Here is a 23,457-nt window from a genome sequence, read left to right on the forward strand (position 1 = left end):
GAATCATAAGAATATTTGTAGTCTTGGAGGGGCAATGGTCTGTGTTGTAAAAGAATTGCTGTTAGTACAGCATGTTTAAACACTCACTGTGCTCTTGAAACATGAATAGCATTTATCAGCAAGTATCTCTGCAATCATAGCACCGAATTACCCTTTCCTCTCTTTTTAGTCAATACCTTTTAGTATGAACCCAGACCACAGTCAGTAACTTTGGAGAGCAAATTCCAGCTGCTGTCAGCAGCATCAGATTTAGTTCTCAGGGTCTGAGCTGCCTACACTTTATTTGCTGGTGATTTCACTGGGTCAGAAGAGTAGTTTTCATGAAAGAATGGTTTTTTCCCCCTCCTCTCTCCCATCTATGTAGTGTTCACTTCTTTCTTGGGCATAACTGAGCAATTTCAGTCTTCTTTTTTGTAATGACACGTGTCTGATTTCAGTAAAGATGGAGAAATAGGAGGAAACAAGAGTATAAATAAAAATTATGACTTTTAAAATACAAAATGTTTTGATAGCTCAGGTTTCTCTGTTTATTCTAATAAAATAAGAACAGACAGTGAGTTTTGCATTATTTAGATATATTTCTTTAGTTTGTGAGACAAGCAGTGGTCTAATTTCTGACTATGTAAAGACCCTTTTTCAGTGTCCTTTCACATCCTGTTTTGGAGATCATGAGCAACCATTTCCTTCCCTTAAGCAGCTGATTCTAATCCATGTTTAGGTAGTTTTCATTTTTCCATTCAGAACAGTCCTATACCATATTCTTAAAAATGTATGAAGTACAAACTATATTATTTAACATTACTTTAATTTCTCCCCTACATTAGTATTTAGTACAGACTTATTTGTTGGGGGTTTTGTTTTATTTTTGGGGTGTTTTTTTGAGGGTAAACCTGAAAATTTAAAAATTATAGAGAGACTAGTCTTGGAATGGGGCATAAAAAGTAGATTATAGAGAACAGAGAAACAGAATATAGAACAGATTTACTTCACTGTTGTATAAACTGGGACTACTCTTGCCAAAATAATTCAATGTCTTTGGGGTTCACAGGGGGAATGCTGAATGTCTTCTGATGCCATCATAACTTAGTTAAATGTGTAATCTCATTGAGATTTCCTTGAGATGCATTTAATACTAGACCCAAGTTTTCAGCAATTAAATATTGTCTAATAATGTATAAAACATGTCTTTGGCATCTGTGCTTCACAAAGATTTCTGGAATATGCTTTTACTTTTTCTTGTTCCTGGGTTTTGGGGAGATTTTTCCCCTTTTTCCTCCCCACACCAGCCCTTTTGTAAAACACACTGAGCATCATTGCTTTAAAACAATAGTAAGAATTGTTGTACAGTTGAATTTTGGCTATGAGGGTTTTAATTCTGTCATGAAAGGTCTCTGTGATCATGGCTCATATTTAACCCTATTTTGAGAAAGATGCATTTTTTAAAAGGCTTTAAAAGTAACTTTTTCATAATGTCTTTCAATTTTGGGGTGTGTGTGCTGATTTCACTGTAGTGTGACACATCCGCACTCTTCCTATGCCATGGTTGTGCAGCACTGCTGGGCAGGGCTACTTTTCCTGGCTTGAATGTGTATATATACAGATATATATCTGTATAAACTGTAATTATGTTCTCAAGCACAGGCTTAGCTCAAGTATCTTGAGGCAGGGCTGTGAACATGGCAAATATTGATGAGTAATGCAATATTTTCACTGCTGTAAATTACAGGAATTCTTAAGCACCTTGGCTGCTTGGGAGTCTGTTCAGAATTTGTTTGAATTTATCCAAGGGAAGGTCAGGAACACCTGCAGATTCTGCCATGCCTGCTTATTTCTGTCTTTCAGGTGGAGGATTTTAGATTTAGGAGATGAGTTCAGCTTTCTGTGGCAGTGGGGCAGGTGATTCTGTTTGCAGCCCTTGGCTTTGCTTAGTGCAGAACTCTTCAAGTACTCATCAAAAGGAGAAACTGCTGGCAAGGCTTAACCACAGGAGACTTGCAAGATGCATTCAAAGCTGAGAGAAAGGATCACATTAATTTCCAGTTGTTGAATTTTAATGCTCTAGGCAATATGTAAAAAACAGGAAAAAAAATCAAAGGCAGTTACATAGGATGTATTCCATATAGTTTTATTAGTTGGGGGAATTTATACAAGCAGCAAAATATTCCTGGCAATAAATGTTATAAATGTTTATTTTTGTCTTCATTGGGTGCAATGCTACTGGCTTGTAAGAGAAGCCACACCTCTGAAATGCCATTCTGTACTTTTTATGAATTCACCTTTTAGCACCCAGTAAAATACACATAACAAAGTGAGTAATGGTGCCTGGCTGGTAGGGAATCTGTAAACCTCATCTGCACAATGAAAGCAGTGCAGGAATTCACTGCACTGCTTGGAGAGTCTTCAGAGCCCTGTGTGGAAATAGATTGTGTTGAGTTGTTCCCACCTCAAAGGCAAAAGTGTTTTTTCCTGTTTATTTGTGACGTGCTTGTGCGCATGTCAGCAGTCACTGCTGAACACTGGACCAGCATCTGCTTTTATGTCAAATTCCAACACCTGCTGAACACATGTACAGTCCATTTTACTTTATTGCTTTAGTTTGGGAAGGCATCATGCTGGAAAACTCTCAGTGCTATAATTGAGTGCCAGTAAAATTAAAAATATGTTGTGGTCCAGCACTTCTACTTCTGTCATTCAACCAGTGGGATGGACGTTACTAAATCAAAAGGATTGTGGTTTATCTTCTGAAAGAAAACTCGTGGTGATTTTTGTAGATCTGTCTGCTTTTGAGGGTATTATCTATTTAAAAATAAAATTCATCTTATTGTCTGTGCAGAAAAGACAAATTTGTATTTTCTTTTCTTTTTCCAACTCACAGGTTAACTTACTGAATTCTATCCACGACAACTTCCACCAGTAAGTTATGGTTCTTTATCTCCTAATAGTTCAAAGAGTGGTAGAGTTGGTTGGACAAATGGGAGTGGGCACCAGTTATGGAGACTAAAAAATTTCTTAGAAGATTTTATAGTCATAAACTGATTTATAGAATAGTTTATTAACTCTGTTTAAGCCGGTTTGGGGAATCAAGGACTTGGAATTACGTAACTTTTATAGCAAACATATGTTTTCAATATCTGACTCTTTAGATGTGGAAATTCAGTCATAATTTTCCTGGAGTTAATTTAAATCTTTTCCTCCTTTTAGTGGAGTTGTGGTTATTACATTATGTACAAAACATTAGACTGGACATATTTCAGACATGTTTATTATAAACTACCTCTGTATTTGGAGATTTTGGTATATTGTGGAGTCTGTGTAAAATTAGTGCTTTGGAAGTTCATGGTCAAAGATCAGTGTGTGAATCAGCCAGTGTTTATTTTTCTCTAATGATTTCAAGGTCTAAAATGACTTCTAGGTTTTCCCTATTACAATGTGAAATTGTGCATTTGCTGTTCTCCTAGACCTCTAGTCACCTTTTTACTATTCACAACAGAGGCTTTGCTTAAAAAACTATGGTTTTATTAGTTATTAGCAGTTGATCTCTGTGCCCATCTCTTTGGTAGCTGAACAGCTTTAGTGTCAGTGGTACCAGTGATTAAAAGGATGAATTTTTACACAGAACACTAAGCAATGAGAACTTTGGACATGGGTGGATGTGCAAGACAGCAGCAGCTGAGACCCAGTGTCCCACATCCCTGTCAGGTGTTCCATTTTCTCCTTTCCAGAGCCATGGCGTCGTCCGGATCTCGGGAGCAGTTTTTGCGGCAGATGGAGCAGATTGTAGAAGGCATCAAACAGAATCGAATGAAGGTCTGACTCCCCTCACTTTCTTTGCTAAAACCTGGGAATTATCTCAGCAAAGCCTCTTGGATCTTTCTGTGCACAATTATTATCCATTACATGAGGTGCAAATTAGGCAAGCAACTAAAAAGGATGATTTCTTTTCACATGCATCAGAAACTTCTCACCACTAAATGTCAATGAATAGAGTATGACAAAGGTGTTGTAACACCTCTATCCTGACAGGAATCTTATATCCCTCAACTTCATTACTGGCACTGTAGTGATTTAAATGCCTGAGACAACTGAATGTCACTGCAATCAGTGAGAACTCTTCCATTTGGAATGTGTGCGTGCAGTCAGACCTGCACCTCAGGCACGGTTTCTGACTGTGGGAGCTGATTGAAACTTTCTGCTGCTGAAAAGGGTCAGCAGCACCTCAGAATCCCAACCATCATGTGCCCTGTTCCCAGCTGCACCTACAATGCCACTGGTACTGAGACTTCAGCATTAGGCTCTTAATTTTTAAGAGCTGACCTAAATGTTCATTGCATTTCAAGCACAAGCCAGGGCTATCATTTATGAAGTATCTGTCTCCCCTAGTGTGTTACAGATAGCTGTTCCTTATGCACTGTGTCCATGTGTATCCCATATATCTGATCTCTTACCCTTCCTGCATACCAACAGATGGAAAAGAAAAAGCAGGAAAACAAAATGAGAAGAGACCAGTTGAATGATGAATACTTAGAGCTTCTAGAGAAACAGAGGCTTTACTTCAAAACAGTGAAAGAATTTAAAGAGGTAAGAACACTTTTGCTATGTTCAGCTGTCATGTTCTGTGACCTATTTGATGTACTTGTGCATTAACATATCCACAAGATTTCCTGATGTGATGCTTATCACACCATGTTCATGATGTACCTTGGTCATTTTCACCTTGTGAATCTTGGACTCTGAATTTGATTCTGGGAGTTCTTTCACTGCTAGATTGGCACCTCTCCATGTTACAGGGAGAGGTTATCAAGCAAGTGGTGTATTTAGGTTTTTCAAGTGGAATGTCATGAAGGTCTGTGAGCAGTTAGTTATTGGAGCAAAGAGGAGTGTGGAAATGTGTGTGAATGAGGAGGAAATGCAGGATCTTGGTCATTAATCTTCAGGAACCAGCCTTGTTGCCTAATGATTGTGAAAGCACTGTATAACACTTCATTGATTTAGCCTTTCCCAAGCTTTTAATCATGATGGGCTTCTGTTACTTGCTGTCTCCATGAGAATGAATGAGTGAAAAGGAATGCTGCAGGCAAAATTGTCATTTGGCTTCATATGTTCGAGGAAAAACATCTTTGTGTAATTATTCCTGCTTTGTTCTGAGACAGTTCCTTCCTGCTTCAGACAGAATGACAGGGGCTGTTCAGCTACTCTGACATGCAGAATTTTACATCCTACTTGCAGAATTTAGGTAGATTTATTGTTAGGTTTTTTACCTATTTTTCTTCCATTGCCATGTGAAGGAATTCCTGCTGAACTCTGCTACCCTTAAAAATAAAAGTCATGGTTGTGGTACTGAACACAGGTGTACTTGTGTGAATATATTTTCTGACTGAGAGTTGTTCCCTGAGCACTGACTCTTTTGCAAACTGTCCTGAGAAGTTCCAGATCACCTACAAGTAATGCCCATTTCAGATTTATTTTACTTATAAGTAAAAAGCAGAATTTGCTTTAGCTACATGCAGAAACTTCAGGTGGGTGGTCAAGCAGTGTTCCTTCTGGCTTGCATGTCATAAATTCAATATATTGCCATTGGAATAATATTATGGATGAATCAATATTATCTTCACCTCATCACTCACTCCAAGCTGCTTTGGATTGTGGAGATGTTTCAAAATGGAAGAAAGGGTTTGTTTCTGTTGATGTGGAGATACAGATGGCAGAGTTTGAGCAATTCCTCCTCACTTGTTTGCTCTCTGTTAACAGGAGTGCCGTAAGAATGAGATGCTGCTGTCCAAGCTGAAAGCCAGTTCTTCCTGAAGAGCTCCAGCTGGGGAAATTTAGAGAAGACTGTTCAGTCCATTGAATCTCTTTTGTGAGGTGACAGTTATAACTGCAATGTAGATGTATATATATAGATATATATAAAAAATATATATACACACAGCTGTAAAAGTCTGGTTTTTCCAGTATGTGTTCAGTTTACATTCCCTCATCACATGGCTGTACTATTCATTATTGCCTCCACTACACAGTAAAGAGTTAACACAGTACAGCAAAATAGAAATGTCTAATTTTATTTATTTGGGTTTGGGGCTTTTTTTTTTCCTACAGTAAGGACAGTGGGAGTTTTTTATTATTTGGGTTTTAACACTGAATTAAGTGAAAATTCTGGAATAAGTTTACATGTACTGTGTAGTATGTCCACCACCCCACAGGAGGAGCACTGCAGAATGCAGTACTTTGTTAATTTTGGCCCAAAAAAACCCTTCAAACTCACTTTTCCAGCTAATAACTTCACATTAGTTTAGTTTATACTCTAGCCATATATATAGGGTTCCAGAGGATAACAATTAATTTCTAATGGCTAAGAAAATGAAAACTTACCTTGGATAATTCCTGGTGTAAAATTATAGATCTATATTTTTATAAAGTCTAGCTGTTGTATAAATTTCTTTGAAATTTCATTTTTATATATAGAGAGTGTGCTTGTTAAATTAATAGCTCCAGGAAACAAACACCTTCATACTAGGATCACCACGTTATCCCTGGCTGGGATGAAAATCAGAGTCTGTCACCTGTAATATAGGAGGATAAAGATTGAGACATTCTGCTCTAATGAACTGATGCTCACCTTTGAAGACAACAACCTACTTACCCTGCTGAAGACTTGCTCTTGAAAGTTCAGAAACTTTGTGGGACACTTTCTGAGACATTTTTATATCTGTATATACAGTATTTTATAATTCAAACAGTTGCTTTTTGTACTTAACTCCAGGATTTTGGACTGGCTTCTTAATGTACATGACATCTTCAGGAGAAGAAGACCCATGTTCCTTTTCCCACTGACACTGATGACAGCACTGTTCAATTACTGTCTATGGCAGCAGATATAAAATAAAGGATGTTTGGAATCCAGTGACATTCTGATATTGTGTTTTTAAGGTGGAACTTGCCTCAGAAGCTTTCCCAGGCTCCTGAATCACAAGTGCATTAAAAGATGAACTGTGTCCATAGTTAAATGAGTCACTGTGTTTGTGATGTCCTGCTCCTTCAGCACAAACAGAAAGGGAAGCTTCCCACTGAGCCAGCTGGGACCTTGCTCCCCCACACTGGTCAGTGAGGGAATAGAGCTGGGCTGCTCCTCTTGGATCTGTTCAAAAAGTCAGTCTGCCCAGGACTGGCAAAATCAGATTCCAAGTCCCTTCAAAGAAGGAAAAATTTACACTCAGCCTTCCTTCAAAGAAGGAAACCTGCATTGAGTGCTGCTTGCAGAATTTCTGTAGTCAGCTTTGATATAGGAGGCATTATATCTGTCTACAAACTTTGCCCTCTATAAAAACAATAGAAAGCTCATTCCAGTTTGTAAATTGAATAACTCAGCTTTGGCACCAAGGAGACCTGCTTGGGAATTCAAGTCATGCTGTGTTTGTGTACTATGCAACTCTAAAAAATTAACTTGAATGGGCATTTCAATTTGGGATTTATCATTTTAATCAGAATTGCTTTTTAGCATCAAGCAAAATTTCCTAGGTATGGTAAATAGTAGGGTAAATAATGAACTTGCATGTAGAATAAATTATGTCCTTATTTGTTCAGTATAATGTTGAAATTTATACTTACCTGCTACAAACACAGTAACCTGGAAACTTCCACAAGGAATATAAAAATGTGAGATCTGTTGTTCTGACTAGGGCTTGTGTGATTTTGACTAAGATATAGATCTGAGGTTTGTAGAATGCAGTTATTGCTCACAAAGGATAAATCAGAGTCCAGATCATAACTCACTGTCTGGTGTAGATGGAGCCCAGGGCAGATGGCCACAACCTTTGGTGTGAGGCCCATGTGAAAAGGAGAAGAAATGAGCAGGTGAGGGTGTGAAAACACTTCCATCAGCTGTTTTTGCTTTCTGGCACAGGCTCTGTGTGTTGGGTGCCATTTCTCCTCAGACCTGGGGAGGAACTGACAGCAAGGAGAATCTGCCTTAATTCTCCATCTCAGCTGGTTGCAAGCAAGGAATTCTCAGAATTTTCCTTCTGTATTGCTGGATTTCCTTGTTGAAAGAAAAATGTCTTGCCCTGAACTCATTTGCTGTTACCTTGTAAGGCTTGTAAAGTAACATTTACAGGACTTGCAGCAAAACCTAATTTCTTTGTTAGTGTTATTAGCATTGTCTGCTCACACTCATCTTCCAAAGCCCTTTCATTTCTGCAGATTCTGGGCTCCCACATTGCACCTGATGCAGGATGCAACTCTGCCCTTCGGCTGAACAATAGGCTCCAGTAAATTTTTCTGAGAGCAAATTCAGTGTCAGGGAATAAAGTTTAAAACTAATAGTCCACTGCTTACAAGCAGAGATGATTGGTGTACTCAAATTGGCAGCTTGTATTGAGGAAATAAAGACACAGCATCTAAGCTGTGCCAAATGATGTCCCTTTAGAATATTTGGGTTGTTTTTTTTTCTGTTTGGATAGTCAAGATACTGTCATTAATCTTAGTTCACATGGGAGCATGCAGCAGGTTAGGCAGCAGCCACTGATAAATATTTTCTTTGCCCCACAGCAAGCTGTGAATAAAAACCAGAATTTTAAACCCCGAATCTGTGCTGCCACTCTTCTAAATGCAGTCTGCATTTAGAGGCAGTGTGGGAAGCTGATTTTGTTGAGAGCTTTCTAAAGGCACTGCAATGAAATGAAAGCTCTGCTTGCCTCTCGTTGCCTCTGGCTGTGTGGGAGGCAGGCTGTGTGAGCCCACACTGTAACTCTGCTGCCACAGATGCTTGGCTGGGCACAGCACTGCCTGCTGAGCTTCCTTAGAGCTCCTCACAGCACAATCCCAGAGGCCCGGCCCAGCCTCCTAAGGGAGCTAAATCCATCCTTGAGGAGGAGGAGAGCTGTGCCAGTGCCCTGCTGCTGCTCTGCTGCTTGTGCTGCAGGTCAGTGTCTGCAGCAGTGCCCTGCATGTGTGGCTGCAGGAACTGCACAGGGGCCTTGCAGCTCTGTGGTGTCCTCCAAGCTCCAGAGCCATGGCAGAAGTGCCTGCACAGCCTGTGCTGCCCCTGGAAGTGAAGCTTGGAATGTGCAGCTGGAGAGCACTGCAGCCAGACTGGGATGGGCCAGGGCACCAGCACTGGCACTGGATTTGTGTCACAGTGATGGCTTGGCTTACCAGCCTCAGGGACTACAGGCACTAAAATTTGTCCAAAACATGATTATTAGAAACTTCAGGAGTTACACATGCAGAAGATTTGTATGCTTTTCAACACCAGCTCAGATGACCTCTGCATTTCCTCCTTCCATTTCATCTGTTTGGATTTTAAAAGTTTTAGGGCAGTGACTCTTATATGAAAAAAATGAATTGATGTGAAAAATTTGTCAGTGGCTCTGAATGAGGCTGCAGGTTTTAGTAACATTCAGTCTCTTACATATGTGCCTTCCTTCTGGTTTAATTAAGCCTCCAAACACTAGTTTGAATGGTAGCCACTCCATATGCAGGCAAGCTGAGAGTCACAAGGGAAAGTTATTTAAATCAGCATTTAAGTCTGAGTCACTGTCTAACAACTCTTTGAAATTCTAGGTAATTAAAACTCCTGAATTCCCACTGAAATGGAGAGAAGCATCCTCTGCAGGAATGCAAGACACACAGGTGGCTGTGGGCACAGCAGGTCACACTGGACTGTCACGGCACTGCAGGTGTGAGGTACAGCACTGCCTGTGCTCCTGACATGCAGCCAAGCTCCCTTCAGCTTCCTGGGACTCTGGGCCATGCTAGAAATACTCAGAGATGTGTCAGCTCTCCCACTCAGAGCAGGGGAGGAAGTAAAACCCACCAGAGAGACAAATATGGAGCAAGATGGACTTGGCAGTATGCAAGGAAATAGATTATTTTTGTATATATTGTTGGGTCAGGGATGTTTGTCAGATCTTGGGAAAATGATTTAAGGCTTAGGTTTGAGTCTCTGGGTTTTGGGGAGTCACTTACACCTGATGGCATCAAGCCTTTGTTACAGTAGGAGGAAGTTGATGCCAGCTGACAAATTGTGGCCTTCACCCAGGTTGGGTGCTGAGCACATGGATGGTGCCAGGGCCCCAGGCTCTCACCCACCACTGCCAAGCAGCCACACATTGCTGCAGCACACCTGGTGTGACTGAGCACCCTGTGTGGTGTTTGTAACACAGATGCCTGCTCAGTTTTATGGCAGCATGAAATAACCATGCACACGGCCCCCATTCACTTGGAGGTGTTGGTGTCTACCTTGAGCTCACCTGGGTTCCATAAAACAGGGAGAGTCTGAGCCTGGCAGAGTGAGAGAGGACAGCACAAGTGAAAAATCCTCACTAGATCCTCCTGTGAGAACACATTCTCAGGGGCTCTGAATAATTCTAGGCTTGCCTCTTAAGTTTCACTTAAGCCCAGGGGACACAGCTGACCCCTGTCTGCCCATCAAGCCCTGCTGCTTGCAGAGCACACAGCCCCTCAGTCCTGCCAGGCTGTGTTTCTGAGCTGGTCATCCTCTTTAATTTCACATCAACTCAAGGACTGATTGACCGCAGCATGTTTATTCCCTCCCAAATAAATCTCAAACCCGAATCCAGCATCCTGTTCATATCACCAACATGTCAGTACTGCTCAATTAGCAGTGCCCACGGTGCCTTTGCTAATGAGGAGAGCTCCGGCAGGGCCCCGGGGCTGGCTGGGCGGGATCAGCCGTGCTGGGTGTGACAGCCGTGCTGGGTGTGACAGTCGTGCTGGGTGTGACAGCTGTGCTGGGTGTGACAGCCGCGCTGGGTGTGACAGCCGCGCTGGGCGGGATCAGCTGTGCTGGGCGGGATCAGCCGTGCGGGGTGTGACAGCCGTGCTGGGTGTGACAGCCGTTCTGGGTTGACAGCCGTGCGGGGTGTGACAGCCGTGCTGGGTGTGACAGCCGTGCTGGGTGTGACAGCCGTGCGGGGTGTGACAGCCGTGCTGGGTGTGACAGCCCTGCTGGGTGTGACAGCTGTGCCGGGTGTGACAGCCGTGCGGGGTGTGACAGCCGTGCTGGGTGTGACAGCCGTGCGGGGTGTGACAGCTGTGCTGGGTGTGACAGCCCCACTGGGTGTGACAGCTGTGCTGGGTGTGACAGCTGTGCTGGGTGTGACAGCCATGCGGGGTGTGACAGCCCCACTGGGTGTGACAGCTGTGCTGGGTGTGACAGCTGTGCGGGGTGTGACAGCCGTGCGGGGTGTGACAGCTGTGCTGGGTGTGACAGCCGTGCGGGGTGTGACAGCTGTGCTGGGTGTGACAGCCCCACTGGGTGTGACAGCTGTGCGGGGTGTGACAGCTGTGCGGGGTGTGACAGCTGTGCTGGGTGTGACAGCCGTGCAGGGTGTGACAGCCCCACTGGGTGTGACAGCTGTGCTGGGTGTGACAGCCATGCAGGGTGTGACAGCCCCACTGGGTGTGACAGCTGTGCGGGGTGTGACAGCTGTGCGGGGTGTGACAGCCCCACTGGGTGTGACAGCCGTGCAGGGTGTGACAGCTGTGCGGGGTGTGACAGCCCCACTGGGTGTGACAGCCGTGCAGGGTGTGACAGCCCCACTGGGTGTGACAGCTGTGCGGGGTGTGACAGCTGTGCTGGGTGTGACAGCCGTGCAGGGTGTGACAGCCCCGGCACCGCACACACCTCACTCAGCCTGTGCTGATTGAAGAGCAGACAGGAGGCATTCCCTGCTTCCACCCTCCTTGCCAAACACTGGCGGAGCACATCTGTATTTCTAAGGGGAGACTGTAAACTCTCAGTAGGTTTATATCCAGACATCTTCCATCTTTTTCATCGCTCCTAAATCCCCTCAAGTAGCTCTTGTGCATGGCAAATGTTCATATCACAGGCATGTTTCCCTCAAGAAATCTCTCTATTATGCAATAATCTCCTCTGCGTCCCCTTTTATCTTTGCTTTACAAAAAGGTTCTTGAAGGCATTGTTGTAATTTTTGTTAAATGCTGTATAAATGAGAGGATTAAAGAAAGAATTTGAGTAGCCAAGCCAAAGAAAGATGCTTTTCCAGATGGGCGGGATGTTGCAGGAACAGAGGGGACTTATTAATTCTGTGATGAAGAAAGGGATCCAGCACAGTACAAAAACTCCAATTAAGATGCCAACCATCAGAGCTGCTTTTTTCTCTTTCTGTTCTCTCCATGTTTCTCCATCTGTCTGGAAAGTGATAGCTGCACGACGAGCTGTAAACACCATCTGTGGTTCCAGCGAAGCTTCCTTCACCTCAAACAAAAGCAAACACAGTTTCTTACCAAGACTGTTTGAGTGAAGTATTTCTTTTAAATGACAGCACAACATCTGTGCACCTACCACAAAAGGCCTGGACTTCATTCCTTCCATGCTAAAAGAAAGGAAATGCCCCAGAGTGCCAAACTCACTACAATGGAAAAGCTGCCAAGTGTAGCTGCAAACAAAGCTAAATAAAGAATACCTGGTACCATGTGTGTTGTGGGACTCTTTTTCAATTTATTGTCTTAGATGCCTTCAAACCTAGGGGAAATGAGGTTGTTAAGGCAGGCAAACAAAGGCCTGTGTCTGCTGCCTATCCCTGCACCGGACTCATGCTGCCACGTGGCCTTCAGAGCTGCTCTAGTGAACTGCTTCAACAGAGCTTGCACCAGATCATCTCCAGAGCTCCCTCCCAAGTCCAACCATTCTGTGATTCTGTACTTTCTCAAAAAGTACACCATTGCCAGAAAAATACCATTTCAATAGACCTTCAGTTCAAACTCTGGCTTCAGTAGAGGTTATACAAGAGAGGAAAAAATTTCAGCTACTTCAGGCTGAAATTCTGTGCTTCTTGACTCCTCTCACTGAGGGCAAACAGCTTCTGGGCAGAATTTATTTGTGTGCTTTGAGTCTGACCAGATGAAGACACTCCTTAGAGATTTTAATCTGAAGATGGAAGTGTCTGTGATATTAAAGTTCTTCTAGGCACTACAGTTATGAAGAGAGTACAATAAAAGCAACAGCTTTAGGCTGTAAAATTTGCCTGAGTGGTAATTCACAGGCACTCCAGATATGGGCCACTGTTATATTAGCTACATATTGCACATGCATGTGCTACCTCTGCAACAGAAGGAGAGCCTGTAGTGAGTATGAGCACAGCAATTCAGACAGTGAAGCACTGCAGTGGCTGAACAATCACTCTTCAGGATGGATGTCCCTGTCTGCACCCTCAGACACGAGCCAGGGCTGCAGAACATAAGGGCAGTAGATTATGGGCGCAGGCAAATAATGGAGGGAAATGAAAATCACATCTGTTCTGACAATTAAAATGGGACACCCCTCATGTAGCAAGGATCACACCATTTGTCTGCAGAAGGACTTGCTCTGCACGTCCTTAATCACACTCTGCAAAAAGGGATGGATGTATGACACGAGGACAAATCTGTGACAGCAACCCTGAAAGATGATGTCTGAGCCCTGAGGAGCAGTTACCTCAGTGCCTCTTGGGAACAGCCATACAAAGGACTTCTCAGGCACAGTTTGGAACCTTCAACTCTTGCTCAGAAGATGGAGCTTGCTGTGTGCCATCATCAAATCACAAAATCAAATCAGAGATTCTTCTCACGACTTCTGACTGCAGAATTTCCTAGCAGTGACCCCTTTATCACTTAATTGCATATTGTAAGAAAAGGTTATTTTGTTTCCTTTGCTAGAAGATACCTCAGCCCTCAGGTGTTTTCCACAATGAAGCCTGCATTTTCAGCCTGGTCAAGCCCCTACTGAAGTAAGAGGAGTTTATAAAAACTTCTACAGCTGTTAGGTCAGGCCTCTGAAAACAAAACAGCAAGTGAAACTAGATCATGGTACATTTTGTAAATTATTAGATCATGGTATGTTTTGTAAATTACTTGCTAGAACTAAATGCAGCTCTAACTGTATCAAATCTGCAGTTGCCAGTGCCAGCCCCAGAGGCTTCTCATGACTCCAGTTTCCAATGTAAGTCCCAACAGCTGCCCTTTATCCCCATAGCACACAGAACAAAGGACAAGTACAGAACCTGTGCCCCCATTTTGGGTGCACTGATGAGCACTAGCAGGCAGGCTGTGACAGCAGAAGAGGTGGTCACAGAGTGTAAATCAGAGCAGTCCATGGAGATGCCTTGGGTAATGCTGGAGCCATCTCTGCAGTGCTGCACACTGCTCTCAGTGTCTAGCAGCACACTCTGCCTCGGGCACAGATTTCCTTCCATCTGCCTGGGCACTGCTCCAGGAGCACTAGGGAAATATCTGGCATGAAAGGACTGCTCCTCTGAGGCCAGAATTTGGTTCAGAACTCGTGAAATCAGCTATTTCCAGGACAATGGGCTGTGAGAACTGCAGAGATAACTGCTGTTCTGTGAGACTAATAAAAAGTAAATGAAGGAAATGAGCTCAAGTACAAATCCTTCTACAGTCACAAAGGAGTTTGGTTGTAGTTCCAGAATTTATTCTTCTGTACACTGATCAGCAATTACAGTTCAATGCCTCTTGTTTGTCTGTCCCCAGCAAATTACTATTCCTAAATGGATACATGTTCCTAGAGCTGTATGTTCCCATTTCCTGTGTTCCTAGAATGTCACAGAAAACATGCCACCAAGGAGCTTCTAACAAAATCTCTTGATTTAAAAATGTTCCTTACAGCTTTAATGATTGTTATTATTGATCCTTTGTGGCAGGTGCTCTGTGTGTGTCTGTCCTGCACCTGCAGGGCCTGCAATAACAAAACAACAGTAATGATAAACATCAATCAAATCTGCCTTAGCAGCACAAATGTAGAGCTTTGCCTATCACAGTGTGGTGCAGCAAAGGTCCTTACTGCCTCAGTGCAGCCCTGGCACACTTACTGCTCTTTGAACAAGAGCACAAGAAGATAAATGCAAAATAAATGATCAAAACAAAGAAAGGTCTACACTGTCTTGGATGTTCCACTAACATGACAAACAGCTGGTTTGACAGGGAGAAGAACACCAGCTTTCTCTCAGGATTCTCTTCTGCTGTAAGCAGGACTAACTGTATTTCTCCTAGGAAATCACTACACACCCCACTTTGCTTCCTCCCTCACTCTTTTCTGGACATTTTTTGCACCTGTTCTGGACAGCTGAACTTTGTTTCCTGACCCATCTCTTCTACTTGTGCAGAGGCACAAATAAGAAATAAAAGGTCTGAGATCCCTTCAGAAAAGGAGAATCTGGTTTTTTTTTTCTCCCACATTGTCCTGACTGGTTAAGTGAGTTGGAGAAGCTGAATGGGCCAAGGTGCAGAACAACACAGCACCTCTGGAGCTGTGGGGCCTGATGTTATCCAAAGGGGGAAGGACTCTCAAAAAACTCTAAGGTTTGGATCATGCCTAATGTTTTCATATACTATATAAGTACTTTGAGAGGGCAGAAATAAAAAAAACAAAGACAAAATAAAAAAGACCCAACAAAACCTTCACCAATCATCAACAGAACTTGATTTTTAATTCTTCACATGAAAATTTAAGACTGATTTTGCAATTGTTACATGTAAGTAATGCAGACATTCAGATCCCATCATCCCCAATTTGCTGGGCTATCCCGATGCCACAAGTGATTTCATTGATTTAAAAGGGAACCATCCAGCAGTATCTGCTGCTTTTCAAGCAGTCTCATTTATTTCAATTGCACTGTTTAGAGAGAGAATTATTGCCTGCTGTCAACCAGGTGTGACAGAGCATAGCTCTCTGTCACTGATGATATGTCACTAGGTTTTTAATGAGGGTCACCCACGTCAGTGTTGCCTGCAGAATTCACTTTTCAGGGAGTTTCATAATCGGCAAGCAAAAAATTCTAAAAGCACCAGCTTAATTTAGGATCCCAATTTGGCAATTATTTTATTTCAAAGGAAACCAAAAACCAAGTTGTCACTAAAACCAGAGGCATCTCAGATGTTTCACATCCATCTCCCTCACCTGAACTTTTTCAAAGGTTTTGAAAAGTATTTTTCAAAAACACAAGTAAAATTTTAACCAAAGAATGACTCAGGAAAGTTATTTTGTACCTATTCTATTCTGCAGCTCTGTAAGAACATAAGGTATGTATGCCAACTCCCAGTTTGAAAGGAATGCCCTTTCTCTATGAAAAAGCCCCAAACCATTAAATATATACACACGCCCATATATATATATGTGTATATATATATATATATATAAGCACTTTGGTGCCTGACTCTGCTGGCTGACAAACATCAAGGTATCACCCTCACTGCTCCACTTGGTGCACTGGTTTTTCCAAGATTCCCCTACTAGCACCTGAGTGCTATGAGCTCAGACCTTTTCTGTCCTTAGACTTACCAGAATTAACCAGTTGGTTGTAGCTCAGGCCACCAAGTGCAGCCCTGCTGTGCAGTTCCAGTCCAGCACCACCTGACAGCTCATTCCTGAGTGCAACTCAGACATCTCTCCCAGCAGGGATCACTGCTGTTAGTGCTCACCTCCAGACTGGGAAGCACTGCCAGCCTTGGGCATCGTCTGCCAAAAACTCCCTGCTAATATTCCTCAGATCAGCTGGTGCAGGGTAACCTGGAGTGAGGACTGACATAGATGCAGAGGGGATTCACATCCAGAGTCACAGTGACAGAAGGAAAACGCTGCCAGGGTGAGCATGACAGGTGAGCATTCTCTGAGAATGGAGATGGAAGAAAGTAGAGGGAGGAGAGACATCAAGGGAGAAAGAATGGGAAAATCAGAATGAGCTGATGGGCAAACCATGAGAAGCAGAGCAGAATTTGCCCCATCAGAGAGGACAAAGCTGATGCTGACAGCCTGATCACCCCTGCAAAGTTTGGCAATGTTATCTTTGTGTTTGCATGTTAAAAAACAACAGGGTTTTGCCAAAGAACAGTAGTGATGTGTGTGAAGATTCCCCTCCAGAATTCACTGGGGAACTGCTACTCTTCCTGTGAAAGTGATGGATCCTACTACCACAAGCTTAAAAAAGATCAGGATAACACTCAGTGAGTAAATCTCAGCATCTTAATTTAGAAAGAAAACAAGAAATGCATCCTGAATGCCAGCTTGCTTGATCCACAAGTTCATTACACGTGTGCCCCATGAGCTCTTGCTTCAGGAGAGGAGTAAAGTTTGCATCTGAATCACAGAAGTCTTTTAATTTAAGTCAGCAAATGGAGCTGCTGGGACAACAGAGGAAGTCGCCACTACACACCAATTACAGACTCAAGAATCACTGTCAGGAGAAGTCAATCACAGTTGGTATGTCAATCACACCAATGACAAAGAAGACCTACTGGCTGGAGCATCTGCTGGCATTGCAATAACTCCCCCAAAATGGCTGTGTAGCTCACTGTGACAGAGCCCTTTTGCCAGTGCAGCCTAAACCAGCCCCCAGCCCTTGCATTACAAAAAGCACTCACCTGGCAGCCAAGCTCAGGGCCTCCTGCAGACAGAACCATGACATTGTGCAGCCAGAACCCGTCTTGCTGAAACTGTCATGTGATGTTGTCTCTCCACTGGCTCGAGCAGCAATGCCTCAGCTCATTTCACTTCCCAGAATTTTAGATTCCAGACATCTACTACTGTATGGGTATGTGTGTATGTAAAAGACAGAGCATGCAAACACACTACAAACAATCAGCTGGCTCTTGTGCTTTAAGAGATTATACATTAACTCCAAGCAATACTTGCATTGTACTTAAAACAATTTGGAAGAAATTTGGTGCGAACTAGGGGCTGAAGATTGTAGGGAAAAAAATGCCACAAGAGAAGACATTCTCTACTTTTCTAACAAAATTTTTGCTTTTTCATAGAAGATACTTTCATAAATCAATATATATTAGAAGCAGCTTCAAGACATAATGATCCAAATCTGCAAGTCTAATCACACATAATTACTAGTGCATTATGCAATTATTGCCACTGCAATTATGCAATTAACTGGGGACACAACCCACAGACTCTTACTTGTGACCATCATAATGAGCTTCCTTGCCTCCAAATGAAAGATAGGATTTTGCAGGGGATGAGGCTCTGCAGGATTAACCCCAATGGAACAAAATGTTCTCTGTAGGTATCTCTAAGATCCACACAGCTCATCTTTGGCTACTGGGAAGGGACTGGGCTTAGGAAGTGCAACATGTAATCACAAAAACATAAAGACTGGCAGGATTAAGAGCAAGAGTGGGTGACAGAAAACAGGGAAAGTTTACAGGGAACACAGCCAAGCACTGTGGAGGCATGGAATGGGTGACAGCAGCATCATGCAGAGAGCCTGACTTATGGAGCACAAGGAGCCAACCCCAACCCTTCTGAAGGGACACAGCTTTCCTGTTAGCAAGGTGTATCCCCAAAATGAATGAGACCTCCCAAACAGCTAGGGCACTGCAGGGTTATAGGCAATCTTTGGGATAAGAACATGGTTATGAAGCAAGTAATTTTAAACCAGAAACGATTGCTGATTGTTTCAACACTATGCAGTGAGCAGCATTCAAGGAAAAATAGTCCAAGCACACCAATATATAAGTTTATATTGTGAATAGTGCTTAATTTGCTTACCAGAATGCATTCAGACACACAAAGTCTGTGCTGGTAGATAAATGTGCATTTATCTTGGTACAAGACCTGGAGATCTGTTTATCTTTTTTTAGACAAACCAATGCTTTTTTGGTTTTGCTAGAACTTTGGTTTCCCTCACCACATAAAGAGGAAAAAAAACCAAACGCAAGGAATGGCAAATTCAGAACAAAGAGACAATTTTCAAACATCTCTCCCGACTAGCAGTGAGTGCACCTGTCCCTTACTCTTATAACCCACAAGGAAAAAATAAGAACAAAGCTCTTCTCCAGGAGCTGCACTTTTTGACTGGGTAATTGATGCTCGCGTCCAGTCCGTGACAAACTCAAACACACAGGGAGCCCCAGGGCACCTCGCAGCCTTCTCGCTGTGCCGAACCCGCCATTGGGGATGGAAAAAAACCCCTCACCAGGGGCGAGGCCCGGAGCTGAGGAGAAGCAGGAGCGCAGAGCCCGAGGGAGCAGCGAGGGCTCCCTCCCCTTGCCCGGCCTTACCTGGGCAGCCTCGGGCAGGGGCAGCACGGCGTTCCTCCTGCGGGCCCCCATGTGCAACTTGGACGCCTTGTAGATCTTCCAGTAGACGAAGAGCACCACGCAGAGGGGCAGGTAGAAGGCGCCGCCCGTGGAGACGATGGTGAAGGACGGCTCCTGGCTGAGCTGGCAGCGCTCCTGCTCGGGGCTGTAAGTCTCGCCCCAGCCCAGCAGCGGGGCGAGGGAGATGGCGGCGGACAGCAGCCAGGTGAGAGCGATCATCACGTTGGAGATGCGGCGGCGGGCGAGCAGCGTGTACTGCAGCTGCCGGGTGACGGACCAGTAGCGGTCCAGGGCGATGGCCGTCACGTTCCAGATGCTGGCCGTGCAGCACAGCATGTCGAAGCACACCCACACGAGGCACAGCTCCCGGCCCAGCCGCCACCGCCGCCCGGCCGACAGTTCCTTCACCAGGCTCAGCGGCATCACCAGGGCCGCCACCAGCACGTCCGACACCGCCGTGGAGGCCACCAGGTTGTGGGGCACCCGGTGGAAGGCCTTCACTCGCAGGATGGTCGCCAGCACCAGCAGGTTCCAGAGGAAGGTGGCCACGGTCAGGAGCACCAGCAGGGTGAGGATGAGGACGGTGAAGACGGAGAAGGGCTCCCGGCCCCTCCACGCGCTGCCGCCCACCACCGAGGAGGAGGCGTTGGCGTCCACGTTGGCAGACGAGGTATTGGCGCCCATGCTGGGCTGGCACTGGCCCCGTGGGGAGCAGGGGCTCAGGGACTCCGCCATGCCCGGGATCAGGGCTCGACCCCTCACCGCTGCCCCTTCCCAAGCCGCCGGCACCGTCCCCAGCCCCGCTGCCGGCGAGCGGCAGCCCCACACCGGGACGCGGCTCCGCTCAGCGGCCGCCCCACATGTGCCGCCGCCCCAGCGCTGCCCGCGGCTCCCGCCCGCGCCCGCCGCTCCGCACGCCCATCCCGGGCGGCTGGAGAAGGGAGGCAGGCTGGAGAAGGGAGGGAAGCACGGCGAGGCTCCGGCATGGGCAGCGCGGGCGGGCGTGCGGGCGGCACCACCGCTGCCGCCCCGCCCCAGCGGCCGCCTCAGGGGCGGCGGCGCGGCCGGGCCGTGTGGGGCGGGAGGGGGCGCCTCCCCGGCTGCTGCCCGCGGCCGTGAGGTGCGAGACGCTCGCTGCTCCCGGGGTATCCGAGCTGCTGGGGTGCAAGGGACCTCTGGGGATCACCCCGTCCCACCGCCTTGCCCAGGCAGGGCCACCTCGGGCAGGAACGCGTCCCGGTAGGTTGGGAATGTCTCCGGAGAGGGAGACTCCACGCTATCCCTGGGCAGCTTTTAGTGCACTGCCGCCCTCAGTGTAAAGAAGTTCTTCCTCATGTTGAGGTTTAACTTCTTGTGTTTTAGTTTTTCAGTGGTGTCGCTGGGCACCACTGAAAAGAGTCTGGCACCATGCTCTTTGCACCTGCCCTTGAGATCCTAATGTACATGAGATCCCCTCTCTATCCTGTCTTCTCCAGACTAACCAGGCCCAGCTCTCACAGTCTCTCCTCTTAAAAGAGATTCTCCAGACCCCCCATGACCTTTGTGGCCTCTGCTGGACCCTCTCCAGTCGCTCCTTGCCTTTCTTGTACAGAGGAGCCCTGATTTGGACACAGTGCTCAGATGTGGCCTCAGCAGGACCAAGTAGACAGCAACAGTCTGTGCCCCCACAGCCCCAGGTGGTGACAGGACATCCCCTTCTCCCCATGGACCCCATGAGGCTACAGGACACGCCCTTCTCTTCACAGCCCTTTCCTGCCATGTTCCCTCAGTGCTCCCACCCACCATTTCATTGCTCTTAAAATAAACAATCAAATATGTGACCAAGGGCTTGGAGATGGACAATAGAATCAACAGTGAATAGATGGGAATGTCATCTTTCCATCTGGATGTTTGGTGCTTTGTGATGCTTTTGAGAAGTCTGAGGGATGCAAAACACAGAAGGATAGAAAATAGCAATCTCTTGTAAGTCTAAATACTTCACATCTTCCTTTGCATCTGTTCTCACTTTTCCCTGTTGACCCAAGAATTGATGAGAAAAGCGCTGGTGACAGAGGGGAGGAATTGCAAAATACATTTCCTAGTCCTCATCACTTCACAAAACATCACTTCAGGACTCAATCTTTAACTGAATCTTTTTGGACCCAGTCTTGTCATAATATTTCTTTGTGTCAGTCTGAAAGTTCTTACTTGGCTTAACCCTCCCTGCATCCTTGTAATTCGTGTCCAAGCTCCCCTGTGCTGAGCTGTGTGAGGAGGTGTCTGTGCTCCCCAGGGAGCAGCTGCCCAGGCCAGCACTGTCCCAGCACCATTCCCAAGCACTTCCAAGGACAGCACGCAGCTTAGTAACAGCTCTGGAGGGTGATGATTCATCCAGAGATAACAGAATTCCAGCCCATTTTGGGAAGTGATGCTGTATATTTATAGCAAATATATAAAATTTAATAGTACATTTTCCAGGAGTTTGTTTTTATCCATTACAGGCAGATTATTTTTAGACCATTATAAAGGGACTGCGCTGAACTTGACTCTTTATATATTTTCAATTTTTTGTTTTAGATTCAGAAGTGCTAAAAAAGGTTCTAGCAGATGCAGTTTTATTCCATCCTCTTTAGTAGAAAATCAGCCCCCTTTCTAAAGCATTTTAAAGAAAAGTCAGTTATATAAATCCGGCAATTGATTTGAGAAATATACAGAAAATTTCAGCTCAAGACAAAAAACAAACCTTCCAAAGTCCTTTGACAGATGGTTCCATACTTTCATGATTGAAAATGTGATGGAGAATCTAGATGTCACATAGATGCCAGGCAGTATTGATTTTATTTAATAATGAAAATATTCAGAGATGATTGCAGCCACTCACAAAGGAGCCCACAAAGCCCTGGATGTCTCAACATCTTTAACTGACAGCCACAATAGAGAGGAGAATTTGCAAGTTTTGTAACTGTTATACAAGATTTTGCAGAGCCTACAATTTTCCTTTTTTTTCTTTTTTCTTTAAATTCTGACCAACTGGGAAAAAATAGATGGTTATGTTTTCAGTGTTGCACAGTCTGGGAAGATGGACTGCTATTGAGGAGTATGCTAAGGTTTTGGGGTTTTTTTTGAAAAGTGGATGCAGTTCTTAAGCTGGATGACACCCATATAGCAAAGTGAATGTGTTTCCAGACAGGACCCTGATTTTCCATTTGTCTTCCCTTCTCCTAATGGCATCTTTCCTCCACCTCTCCTCACAACTCCATATCAAAAGTTTATCGTGGTGGCTAAGAGGAAAAGCCAAAAGCAATCTCTTTCCCACATGGCTGTGCAATAAAGAGATTTGACAGAAGCAACATCATGCTATTTATGACTTTGATGCAAGCCAGCAGATTTTTTAGCAGCTAAGAGCATTCCAGCTGAAGAGGCTGGATTCTCATTTTCAGGGCTTAACATCTTCTATAAATCTAAAAGCATCAGACAAACAAAAGTCTCAGTAAGCATTGCATGAATTCTAAAATCCTGAGAAAATCAAGCCAATAGAGCAAAAGGCAGGAGCAGTGAGAGACGTTATTCTGTATGCTTAGCCCCTTGATTACAGGCTTCTTTCAGCATTACTTTAAATTTGAAAAAATTTGAAAAAATTTAAAAACCCAAACCCAACAACCAACCCACCTTTCAAGGACTAATAACTGAATGTTTTCTGGCTGTTTTCAGGGCTCTGTAAAATCCCTTCTAAGTTTTGGGCACTTGAAGTGACTGGACAATGATCTCCCGAGCAGGGCAGTGGTAGAACTAAAACCAAACATCACAGACCTGTGCAGTATCCTGTCAGCACCATGTCTTCCTTCACAGTGGGACTTCCACTAGAATATTATTTTTTAAAATCACACAGCCCTTTTCACCCTTCCTGTGAGTTGCTTTCCCTGGCTTGAAAGCAAATCATCAGAGCTTTGGTAGCTTACTTAAATTGAGTTGTCAAGTCATACTTCAATCACAAAGGCTGATTACTGCCAAAATATAAACACACTTCTTATTTACAGCAGACCTCAGTAGGTATCTTACTCAATTCTCAACTACTCTTGCTCTGCAGTGTCAATAAAGGTGCCTTCTACCTGTGACATTCACCCTGACCAATTTGATGGCAACCCTTTCTGACCAGCATTGTGCTTGTCTGTCACTCTGCAGCTTTATGGCACAGGAAACTCAGATCATGACAAGATTTTTCACAATTATGAGCAGTAACTTGGTGGCAGAGTGCTCCTTTATGGGCCTGTTCCAGGAACTGTCAGAAACATCTTCCAGTTCAAGCAGGAGAGTTTTGATCACCCCCTTAAGCGGTTTAAAGAGCCCAATTTCTTTGTCAAGGTTCTCAGAGGAAGAAAGCAATTTCTCAGTCCC

At 44.6% G+C, this 23,457-nt stretch overlaps 2 protein-coding genes across 3 annotated transcripts in view; one reads left to right on the plus strand and one right to left on the minus strand.

The window, feature by feature from the left end:
- Window positions 1-6,900, plus strand: part of CCDC93 (coiled-coil domain containing 93) — a 32,051-nt gene extending 25,151 nt beyond the window's left edge. The window contains exons 20-23 of one of the 2 annotated variants that reach the window (XR_009274990.1): window positions 2,876-2,913; window positions 3,700-3,807; window positions 4,465-4,578; window positions 5,749-6,900. Coding sequence is in view for 1 of the 2 variants with exons in the window: in XM_058809384.1 (XP_058665367.1) it covers window positions 2,876-2,913; window positions 3,723-3,807; window positions 4,465-4,578; window positions 5,749-5,802 (291 nt within the window). In the remaining variant the exon portion in view is untranslated. The remainder of the gene's footprint in view (window positions 1-2,875; window positions 2,914-3,699; window positions 3,808-4,464; window positions 4,579-5,748) is intronic. The other variant, XM_058809384.1, reaches the window with a different exon arrangement.
- A 5,005-nt stretch (window positions 6,901-11,905) lies between these two features.
- LOC131560867 (5-hydroxytryptamine receptor 5B-like) lies at window positions 11,906-19,818 on the minus strand. Its single transcript, XM_058809860.1, has 2 exons — window positions 19,045-19,818; window positions 11,906-12,238 (listed from the first exon to the last, which is right to left on the minus strand). The coding sequence occupies exons 1-2, from the start codon at window positions 19,816-19,818 to the stop codon at window positions 11,906-11,908; spliced, it is 1,107 nt and encodes a 368-aa protein (XP_058665843.1).
- Window positions 19,819-23,457: the final 3,639 nt, after the last annotated feature.

This window comes from Ammospiza caudacuta, chromosome 8, assembly GCF_027887145.1.
Source record: "Ammospiza caudacuta isolate bAmmCau1 chromosome 8, bAmmCau1.pri, whole genome shotgun sequence".
NCBI classification, from domain to species: domain Eukaryota; kingdom Metazoa; phylum Chordata; class Aves; order Passeriformes; family Passerellidae; genus Ammospiza; species Ammospiza caudacuta.